We start from the raw sequence: 12,089 nt of genomic DNA, 5'->3' as shown, positions 1-12,089 counted from the left end.
GGGCGGTTAGTCAGAAAGACTTACCTGACACCAATATCTACACCAAGCTTTTTCAACTTCCTTGGAAGAACTGGTTTATTTTCAAAATGAAAATAACCAACATAATTCTATTACTTCATTTAAGAATAACCCTAACTGAGAGGCTCATCACCCATCAAAAGTACGTTTGCTTAGTGCAGCAAGCTAGGTTAGCTCAGGCCCTCGGTTTACCCTCATATAATCAGCTTTAATGAATGTACCAAATAACAAGACCAGTAAAAAAGACTGGTAGTATAATTAAATAAATAACTTTATTTATGATACTTCAGATTTTATAAATGCCAACCATATAGCAATGAAAGTCCCAATAAATTCTAGCTGAGGCACAATCACCAATCAAGGCCCTTTGAAAAATCAAAGATAATAATAAAGTGTCAGGGGAGAGAAGTTTTGTTCTCCCAACAGAGAATTTAATAAATGAACTTCTCTGATCCTTTAAGGTTCATGTTGGGAAAACTCAGACTTTCTTTTAAGGGCATCCCCAATCAAGTAACTGATCGATCAACCCATATTTAGAAAAATAAACCCCGTAAGTTTAAAAAAAAAAAAAAAGTATCAAATGCCTTTCATACCCAGGACATAATAAAACTTTGACACCAGAAGGAAAAACCTTTGTTTCTGTACCAGACCAGGGGTTAGCATAACATCAGCCTGTGATTCAGTTCACCTGAATGTCCTCACCCACGCACTGTGATGCAGTTAAGAACTACACACTAATATCCTTTTATTCCCTGTGGCACAGTCTGAAGCCAATACTATCAATACCAGAGTCAACTGCAAATGGTGAGGAGCAACTTTCTTGGTGAGGAGTGCAGATGCTGAAGCTTCAAGCTGTCTGTGGTAGTTCAGTTAGACAAGTCATACATTTGCAGAAATGGAGAAATGGTTAAACCTGAAAAGAATTCTGGTGGTAGTTTAAAAATTTTGTCACTGTCCAGGGATGGTAGTAGAAGACAGGTGCAGACGGAGACAGATTCTGTTACATACACCTTTAACAGTAAAACCGTTCTCTGGATGAACAGATTTGGAATGAACAGGTTTTCATAACACCCAGAATTCCTAGTACATCAGGCAGCAGTTCTCAAACTTCTGCTCCTAGACCATGGAGCATTTACAAATGGAATCATTTGGATGGTGACCCCTCAGTCAATGTCTTTTTACATGAGGCTTGTTGAATAATCAGTTGAAAACTGAGCAGTCCGCTCACTCTGAGGAACTGGTGAGGGCAATGACAGACACTGGCTATTAGTTACTTTTATCACGGTAGAACTGGAATTTCATTGACTTGTAGTAGCAAATATTAATCCAATGAAAGAAATAAAAAAAAAATCAAAAAATGACTGACAAAAAAGCCTGTTATTCTTGATGCTTTTCCAGTAATATAGTCAACCCCAGTGTGCATACAATTTACAAAAAGAAAGGGAAAAAAAAAAGGTTTTTTGCACTGTTTGTCTTCTGTTTCAGACAACCACAACTGTGTGGAAGTTGACCTGTTGGCATCTCAAAGAATCTGTGAAAAATGTAATTTTCCTTGAATACCAAAACAGGGACACAGAGTAGAAATTTATAGTACAGCTTATCAGGAAATGACTTGTGGTTTCTCATCATGAGTGTAAAATAAAAGCACAAGAACTATTTTTATTCACAAGCCAGTCTGGGGGCTAAAAGGAAAGCAGTCTTTGGATACAGAGAAACCTGGTTTTCTGGAGTCCAGCTGTAAGACCTGGCTTGTCATCTGCCTTCCATACTATTACTGAAGCACAGAAACTCTGTTTCTGATTGGTTTACTTACCTCCTGGGAAGACAAAAGCAACTGACACTTTTTTTTTTTTTTTTAACTCATAACAGAAGGAAATGTGTGTTAGAAAAGACAGCACAGAGAAACTGTGGCTTCAGCTCACCCTGACCACAACACAGAGTCCACGGCTGTCAGTCCTGAATTACTCCTGCTGGTCAGGCTAATCATCAGGACAATCAACTTCTCCTTCCTACGTTTCTTTATTCCAGATCAGGGTGTGAAAGTGGAGGCCGCCAAGAGTCCCCCAAGGTGTTCCATCAATGGAAAGCATACAGCAGCAACAGGATGGTACAGATGCCAATGACCCCACCCAGGATGAGGGAGTCTCGCCGCTTCCTAAGATTGATCCGCTGGATCAGGCTGTTCACAGCAGGAAAACGATCTTTGGGAAATCTTTATTAAGGTCATATTTGAAGAAGCCTCTTTAGTGAAAAGTCACAGGAGTCACAGAAATAGAGATCAATGTGGTCCAGAAACAATAAATAATGAGAAGAAATACAGGGCAAGAAAATCACACTGAGGGAGCCCTTAAAAAACACATGTCCCAAACAAACTGGGGGATTACTACCAGGCTCAAGGTCCCAAACAAACTGAGGGATTACTACCAGGCTCAAGGTCCCAAACAAACTGAGGGATTACTACCAGGCTTCAGGTCAGGGTGGGAGCCGGTGTGCAGGGCAGGGAGGCACGGTACCGGCAACTACTGCTGCTATTGCAGCCCTATTCCCCACCCCCACCCCTACTCCCCTCCCCCCTCTTCCCCTCCCCCCCCCCCCCCCCCCCCCACCATCTCTCTTTAAACCCCTTCTCTCACCAGAGTAGTACGTTTTGCCAGAAGAGTTTTGAAGAAGTAACTGATCCTCTCCTCACGGGGTGAAAACCCCCTTAGAATCGGTCAATTGGTGGGAACCAAATCTAGGGCCTGAATAAATCAGTCGCTGGTGAATTATTGAAATTTTTAAATATACTTTGCAGCAGTAGGTAGGATATGGTAGGAAAGTGGGTTACATTGCTCTAGCTGTCCTACGTGGGAAACATTTAAAAAAGATGGCAAATTTCCAATTTTAGAAGTTTAAAAATAGTCACAACTACATTTTACTTAGTATTTCAAACTGTCTTCATACTCTAGCTTGTATGCTGCAGACCACAGCAAATGCCTGTCCTTCCTATATTGCTTGGCATTTCCAACAACACACCTGCAGGTACGCCCTCTTAAACAGAGGGATCCCAGCAAAGTCAGAAAAACCACTAACAAAAAGCACCTACAACTCTAGCGAGCTGAGTCTGTACTGCATTTTCCTGTAATTAAACTACTCCGCAGGGACCATGTTCCTGTACTTACACATTCTACGTATTCTATGTTTAGGACCGTGTCTTCTAGTAATCTTGAATTTCCCTTCCTACCCAGAATAGAGCTTTATATACTGTTAAGCATTAATGTGCTTTTTGAAATAATGAAAAAAAAATGCAGAAATAACTTTTAAAATATACAACAGGAAGCATGAAATAATAGGCAGTAACTTTTACAAGGTATGAGTCTCATACAGAGCATTTGTAATTGGGAAAGAAAACTTTTCTTCTCCAAAAGGCTTGACTTCTCAGAGAGTAAACAAAATGTTTCAGAGTAACAGGCTTACAAGTTTCTCCACTGGCTTTCATGGAAGTATTAGTAATCTAATTCAAGTCAGGAAAACTCAAGAATTAAAAGTAGAGGTCACAAAAACTATCTGAGCACTCAGCTTGTGCTTAAGAGTCACATGAAAATACTGGCAGTTACACTCATCTACAACATGTTATGGCTGGCTGTCTCCTTCCTTCTCCTTCTAAGCATCTGCCACTGACTTAATTCTCCAAACTGGAAACAGAAGAAAAAGCATGTCATTTACAATGTTGAGGTAAGAATAATATATGTTGTGGCATTCTAACATGGATTCAAGAGCTTTTAAAATGTAAAATAATACTGTGAATAATTTGAAAATTCAAATTGATAATTTTTTTCTAAATCTATTAATATCAGACTTCTAGTGTACAATCTTTTACAAATGGCGCTAAGTGGTATAATTTCTATAAAGTAGGAATGCAAGGCATATTCATATTATGTAATAATGGCCTCAACTGCTACTGATGATGGCAACATGACCAAAAAAAAAAAAAAAGCATAGACACCTCCCCCCTGCCAAGAACTAGAGATTTTAAACTTTCAAAAAGGATACTGGCCAAAGTATTCATTTTGCTCTGAATCGACTTCAACATTCCTCTTTGGGAAGTCATATTTTCTTTTGTTGCCATAGCAATGCTGAAGGAGGAAAAGAGAAGATAATTACACTGGCATTTAAAATTATCCTGCACAGATCCATCAGACCCTTAAAAAGTGAACAGAAAACTAAGATAAGCAACATCGTGTTAAAAAGCACGGGCAGAAAAAAATCATTTCCCAAGTCACCTTTACACTCTCCTTTTCTCAAATGACCATTCCATCCCCACTAATATCCTCTGAAGGACAAAGCAGAAGGCCATTCCCTGTGATTTCTCCCAAAGTAACCAATGAAATAACAGACTAAATCACTATTATAAAAGCTTCTTAAAATGGTTTTGAAAGGGGCTCCTGGGTGGCTATATCGGTTAACCATCTGCCTTTGGCTCAGGTCATGATCCCAGCATCCTGAGATTGAGTCCTGCTTCTTCCTCTCCCCCTGTATTCTCTTCCCCCCACCCGAAATAAATAAAATAATAAAAAAAAATTGTTTTGAAAAGGGCCAGGTATTAAAATATCCTTAATCAGGAAAAAACTGTTGAGAGGGAAGTAGGAAATTACAATCATAAAAGTAGAACCAAAAGTGTAACACATCACAAAATATTCGTATATAACCAGTCCTTAATTTATGAAAAGATTATGTTCCAGAATTCTACTTAAGAACCAATTAGGCATATTTATTTATTTATTTATTTATTTATTTATTTATTTATTTATTTAAAGAGAGACAGTGAGAGAGGGAATACAAGCAGGGGGAATGGGAAAGGGAGAGGCAGAAGCAGGCTTCCCACCAAGCAAGGAACTCCATGTGGAGCTTGATCCCAGGACCCTGGAATCAAGACCTAAGCTGAAAGCAGATGCCCAAGGAAGGATTGAGCCACGCAGGCACCCCTCTTTTTAAAAAATTTTTTAAAAAACGGATTCTATTTATGTATTTGACAGAGAGAGAGAGCACAAGCAGGGGGAGAGGCAGACAGAGGGAGAGGGAGAAGCAGGCTCCCAGTGGAGCAGGGAGCCTGATGCAGGGCTCAGTCCCAGGACCCTGTGATCATGACCTGAGTGGAAGGCAGATGCTTAACCAACTGAGCCATCCAGGCGCCCTAATTATGCAGATTTTAGGAGACACATTGAACATTTTCCTGGGTTTCCATGCCAGGTGACAAACGTTACACATTCACTAAACAACTGAGAGAGATGGGGAAAAGTCCCTTCTCTTAACGAGACTATACAAAGTATAGTCTTTTCCATGCGACTACTTTGATGTACTGTTTAAAAGATCTCAGCTAATATTTTTTTTGCTATCAGTGCCAGGACTCACTTTCAATACCCTTATCTCCCAGGACACGAGAAACCTAGAGGGCAGAGTCAGTATCCATTTTGATGTTAACACATCAGGGGAATGCTACAGCAGGAAAGAAAGAAACAGCAGGAAACAGAATATCCTCGAATAATGCTGAAAATATTTGAAACATTAAAAAAAAAAAAGATAACAGAGATGAAGAGATTCTGGGAAGATGATAATCAGAGCACATAACTCCTGACCTCATCTCTGGTCTGATTTCCTCCATGGAAGAACACCAGAACAAGGCAGATGTGAAGGGGAGGGCCTGGTCCACCTGAGACCTGGTCCACCAAGTTCTTTAGAAATTCCCAGGGAAGAAAGCCAGGCAGGCTATACTCTCTCAAACAAGGGAAGAACCAAGGAACTGATGGCATGGAAGACTAGATTTTTCTTCAAGCCTGGGGCAAAGACCTATGTTTCACTGCATTGTGAGGAGCCCAGAGAGCGAAGAGATGCAGCCGCATGCGGGGAGCTGCACTGATGGGCTGAGCTGCCCCCATACCTGCAGCTGGTGAGCGGTGGCTACGTACAACTAGAGGAACCTATCGGCTGAGAGCTGACAGTCCACCAGCTGCTGCGATGCCCAACCCAAGAAGGAAAAAGTGCTGGGCCATCCACTACCGCCTGATAGGCCTCTGCTCAGGGGTCTCTAACAGCCTAACCTACCTGGGAGTTGACTGAAGATACTTTCGAACAGGCAACACCAGGTATCCTACTAGAGGAAAATGCTAGGGGGAATACTCTAAACAAACGATGAATCAAACTGAAATTTCAAGATTTGAGAAGGAGGTGAAGAAGAAACAAAAGTGTGTGAGGATAAAAGGATATATGAGCACTGTTTCCCCCATGGAAACAACTTTGGAATGGTTTAACAGATTCTGATATAACCTTACTATGAAATAACATTTGGTTATTAAAAAGAGTAAGATGGCATTATTTCTATTAACCTGGAAGAATGTTTATGATATATTGAATGATTAAAGCAAGTCACAGAATGTGTAAAGTATGAATTCTCTTTCATTTCAAGCAATAAATACCTTTGTATATGTCTGTATGGCAGTGACAGCGTAGTAGATATTAACAAATGTCAGTTACTACAAGTTACTCAGGGGATAGAAACGGAGGGACACTAACCAGGGAGTAAACTTTTTCTTTATACATTTTACTTTTGAATTGTTAAAATAAGAACACTGTACTTTTCTAAAATATACATCTTGAATAATGAAAACTGAAAAGAAAATTGCGCGAATTCTACCTGAATAACTAAGAAATGTGAATTACATTATCAGCACCGATCTGCTGCAGATACTTGCCTCAGTACCACTACGACTCAAACCATGATTGAGAAAAGTTTTTCCCAGATCCTAGAAAAGATCAAGAATTGAGGGGATCAGGTATCTTTGAAGGCAAAACTGTGGAACAGGACTAAAGATGGGAGTTCTTAGAAATCTGTACAAGGAACTGTCAGACCCCTATGCTTCCTTCCCTGACCTATGAAGTCAGGTGACGGCCCCCCAGTTCAGGGGAAGTTCTAACCTAGAAGACACCTGAGAGATACTGACACCTTGAAGCTCCCTACAAAATGGCCAGGATCCCTTCTGATCATCCACTGCGATGCCTACCACTCGGTAAGTGTCCCACAAGTTATGGACACAGAACGAGCTTCCAAGTACTGGATTTTGGAGCCTCCCCTTTAAATATGAACAAAGAGGGGCGCCTAAATGGCTAGTTCATTGAGTGCCTGCCTTCAGCTCAGGTCATGATCCCAGAGTCCTGGGACCGAGTCCCACGTCGTCATCAAGCTCTCTGCTCAGCGGGAGCCTGTTTCTCCTTCTCCCTCCTGCTCCCCCTGCTTGTACCCTCTCTTTGTCAAACAAATAAATAAAATCTTTAAAAAAATTAAATATGAACTAAGAACCAAGAATCACTACAAATTTGAGAAGAGCCTCTAATGAAAGACAGAAATCCAAACAAACCAATCAGCAAACAGAAAAGTGAATCTGAGGAAACAGAGGCAATAACAGAAGCTCAAGAAACTCTAAAATCAAATTATATTTAATGTCTTCAGGGAGAGAGAAAAGAAGGCATCATATCCATGAAACATATAAATACATGTATATATATGTGTGTGTATGTACCTATCCTTTAGAAAAGGGCTGGTGTAAATTTTAAGAAAGGATAGAAATGAAAATGTAATAGAAGTGTCAAAAGGACAAACTGAGTAAACCCCTCAGAAAGTAGAAAAACAGATAAATGGAAAATGGAGAAAAGGTAAGACAGGAACAACAGAGACCCAACATATTTATTGCCTTTTAAAATTAAAAACAAAAACCAGAAAACAAAACAGTGAACAAGGAGGTGGGAAAATGATAGTTTAAGAAAATTTCCCAGGGCGCCTGGGTGGCTCAGTGGATTAAGCCACTGCCATCGGCTCAAGTCATGGTCTCAGGGTCCTGGAATGGAGTCCTGCATTGGGCTCTCTGCTCAGTGGGGAGCCTGCTTCCTCCTCTCTCTCTGCCTGCCTCTCTGCCTACTTGTGATCTCTCTCTGTCAAATAAATAAATAAAATCTTAAAAAAAAAAAAAAAGAAAAGAAAAGAAAATTTCCCAGAACTGAAGATGAATCTCCAGACGGTAGGAGCCCACTCAATACCCAGTGCAATGAACTGGAAAAGATGCATGATCAGCTCACTATGGGGAGGTTAAAAAACACCCAAAACATGGGGGAAAGTAATGATGGTCCTAAAAGCTTCCAGAAGACAAAAGCTCATCACATACTAAGGACCAGATATCTTAGTTGGCACTGGACTTAATAATACCAAAGGGGTGCCTGGGTGGCTCAGTTAGTTAAGCCTCTGCCTTTGGCTCAGGTCATGATCCCAGAGTCCTGGGACTGAGCCCCAGGCTGGGCTTCTTGCTCAGTGGGGAGCCTGCTTCTCCCTCTCCCTCTGCCTGCTGCACCCCCCCCCCCCGCAAGCTGTGCTGTCATATAAATAAATAAAATTTTTTAAAAAAAATTTAATTTATTTATTTGACAGACAGAGATCACAAGTAGGCAGAGAGGCAGGCAGAGAGAGAGGAAGGGAAGCAGGCTCCGTGCTGAGCAGAGAGCCTGATGTGGGGCTCGATCCCAGGACTCTGGGTTCATGACCTGAGCCGAAGGCAGAGGCTTTAACCCACTGAGCCACCCAGGAACCCCTAAATAAATAAAATCTTTTTTATAAAGTACTGAAAATAGCATTTCAAAAATTTCAGAGTTACTTCTAACCTAGAACTCTCTAACTTAGCTAAACAATAAGTTAAGAATAGATGTGAAAAGTTTAAAATTGTACCTCCTGTTCTTTCTCAGGAAACTACTAAAGAACATGGTTCAGCATAATGAGGGAATAAACTAAGAAAATGGAAGACCCTAAATTCAAGAAATAAGTGATCCAATAAAGGAGGTTATTTGAAGGTTATTTGAGGGTAACTGCACCCCAGGACCAGTGCAGTGAAGCAGGCCTGAAGAACAACCAGACGAGAATAAAACGGAAGGAAGCTGGCAATGTTAATTTTACACTGAATTTTAGATCCCCAAACCAAAAAGAACACAAGAAGAGTCCAAACTAACAACACCCTTTGCATCATTATTCTTATTCATAATTATGTCTGTGATAGAATACGATACTTTTAAAATGTGGTTGTTTTAACATAAATTTATAATGTCCTTTAAAACGGGTATTACGGTTTTGTATAAAGTAACACAATTTGATTTAAAGTGAGGCTGAGCCTCTGAAGGCAAGCTTCGAATCATATATGCCTCTGTTTTTTATCCTGGGACTACCACTGTCTCTCTCGCACTTTGACTCAGAAGAGATAAAGAAGATTAAAAAATAATTTCCACAAAGCACTTTGTATTCCTTAGAGAATGGATATCATTATGTTATTATCTTGTTGAATATGCATGATTGCCAGTACCACACAGAGTATATCTAGACATATTTTCCCATCTCATTACATCATTTGGAGTCAAGCTGAGTGAAATCTAGGTTGTTATTTCAAGGGTCAAATACTCGGAAGCAAAACATAAACTCCAAATAATATATAATGCTTTTAAAATGATAAATCATTGATGTGCTTACTGGAACTTCCTTACCTGCTCTGTAAACTAAGCTCATACACTTATTTTCTCAACAAAAGACAAGACTAGTTATACACTTAAAGCTTAAGAATAAATACTAAAAATATTAGTTCAGTTGTGCACATATTCTTTTTTTTTTTTTAAGATTTTATTTATTTATTTGACAGACAGAGATCACAAGTAGGCAGAGAGGCAGGCATAGAGAGAGGAGGAAGCAGGCTCCCTGCTGAGCAGAGAGCTGATGTGGGGCTCTGATCCCAGGACCCTGGGATCATGACGACCTGAGGCAAAGGCAGAGGCTTTAACCCACTGAGCCACCCAGGTGCCCCCAGTTGTGCACATATTCTTAAAAATTCTTAAAATCTCCAAAAGAAAAAAGTAAATTGTTATATATAGAATATGCAAAAATAATTATTATCTGACACTTAAATTTTAGATTGTTTATAAGTAATCATAACTGGGGCGCCTGTGTGGCTCAGTGGGTTAAGCCTCTGCCTTTGGCACAGGTCATGATCCCAGGGTCTTGGGATCGACTCACCCCCTCACCCCCTCTGCTCAGCAGGGAGCCTGCTTCCTCCTCCCCCTCTGCCTGCCACTCTGCCTACTTGTGATCTCTCTGTCAAATAAATAAATAAAATCTTAAAAAAAAAAATTAATCATAACTACCTTAAGAGTCAATAAAATTTTACCTATGGTACCTACCAGATCTAAATAAAGGAAAAGAATAAAATTTTAAAAAACTGCTAATTACTTTTTTTTTTAGTTTCTTAACTGGCAAAATAGTAGTAGCAGGGATTCTATGGTTCTCAAATGTTCCTATGGTAGGAAGTATCCCAAATTTTTATACTCATAATTACTAGTCCTTAAATAGGTCAGCTTTGAGTTGAAAAGCTTAATTAAGGAAGCCTGGCCTAAAGAAGATCAGAAAGAAAGAGCAAGAAATAAAAGGAAGAAAAAAAGGAAAAGGATAATAGGGAAACTTTAAGTGAAAAATTCTTGGCAAATGTGATTTCACTTTATGTGCTGATGAAAGGGAAGGAGTCACAAGGAAAATATTTCAGTTGACAATTAGGCAACGGTGCAAAAACTGTTCAGATGGACAACCCAGTGCATGTAATTTAAACCAAATCTCCAGATATGATAACTGCATATTGTTTTAAGAGATTATACTTTATTAAATAATGATAGAAACATTATAACCTACTGAATAAAATAAGAATCTATGAGTCCCTATCAATATAAATACATATTTAAAATATGAATGATGAAATATTAAGTGGCAGAGAGGCATCAAGTCTGCAATTTATTTTTAAATAGTTTAGGGAAAAAAATGAAAAAGCCAATGTGGCAAAATGTTAAGGTGGGGAATCTAAGTAAAAGGTAAATGGGAATTCTTTGTACTACTGGAATTATTCTGAAATCTGAAATATCAAAATAAAAGGTTTAAAAAAAGTCTGCATTAATAATATGGCTACTACTTACAGATTACCCACTATCAGCCAGGCATTGTATTAGGCATTTTACCTCACATTATATTTAATCTTCACAATAATCTTTTAGGGTAGGTATTATCATCAATCCCTGTATTTAAACACTAACAAAATGAAGGCCCTGAGTAACTTATCCAAGAACAGAGATCTGATAAGTAGCACAGACCAAAGCACACTCCAAAGTTTGTACTCTTTCTACAAGATGGTAAACAGGGTAGTCATTTAGATAGAGCTCTGGTTCTAGAATTAAAGAGATTCAGATTTGAGGATCTGAATTCTCAATACAATGTATCAATCATGTGACCACAGGCAAATTACTTACCTTAATTTCTTTTTTGTTTTGAACACAGTGTTTATTTCATGGGTTATTGAAGAAATTAAATAAAATAAAGCAGGTAAAGCAATTGAGCACAATACCACAGCCTCAAGTAAGGGTACACATGTTTGCTGATGTTTCCATGTAGATCATTGTATCTTTCCTGAAAAATGCTTCAGACATTGCTGAATTCTCAACTGCAGAGATCACATCTAGTTCATTTACTTTTTTACCGTCATAAGACAGTATCTAGTAATTCACCAATCCTACAGAATTAAGCAGTTCAAACCAACTAATAAATGTCCCTTACCTTAAGTAATAAACTACTTCAGTATTATGACAGATAATACTAAATATGACTGCAGAAGATTTTCTGCAGCTGCTGTGATAGAAACCAAATCGACATAAATGGTATAAATAAGATATTTACCAAATCACATGTCTAAAATGGTTTTCCATTAAAAAGTGAGAATGAAAAAACTGAAGCTGAAAGTACTGAGTATGAATTAATCAGAAGAATTAACCTAAGTAAATCAGCCTAATTCTAAAAATGAATATTTTGGGCTTCAAATGTCTCTTGATAAGAGAAGGATGCAGTAAAAATACATCACAATCTAGTGTAATTCCTATCTTTAAGAATGATAAATTAACTTTAACGCTAGTTACAGGATTAACCTAATCTGTTCATTTATGTTGCAAGCAAACAAAAAACACACTAAAGTAAAACAAAA

General features: G+C 38.8%; 1 protein-coding gene across 2 annotated transcripts in view; it reads right to left on the bottom strand.

Moving 5' to 3' along the window:
* Positions 1 to 271: 271 nt before the first annotated feature.
* The window catches only part of GOSR1 (golgi SNAP receptor complex member 1), a 52,127-nt gene continuing 40,309 nt past the window's right edge, over positions 272 to 12,089 (bottom strand). For both annotated transcript variants that reach the window (XM_059378732.1, XM_059378733.1), the window contains exons 8-9: positions 4,051 to 4,133; positions 272 to 2,219 (exon numbers count right to left, since the gene is read on the bottom strand). In XM_059378732.1, the coding sequence (XP_059234715.1) occupies positions 2,095 to 2,219; positions 4,051 to 4,133 (208 nt within the window). In that variant the 3' untranslated portion in view covers positions 272 to 2,094. The remainder of the gene's footprint in view (positions 2,220 to 4,050; positions 4,134 to 12,089) is intronic.

Source organism: Mustela nigripes, chromosome 16 (genome assembly GCF_022355385.1).
Source record: "Mustela nigripes isolate SB6536 chromosome 16, MUSNIG.SB6536, whole genome shotgun sequence".
Lineage (NCBI taxonomy): Eukaryota > Metazoa > Chordata > Mammalia > Carnivora > Mustelidae > Mustela > Mustela nigripes.
This window is presented reverse-complemented; position numbering and strand designations above follow the sequence as displayed.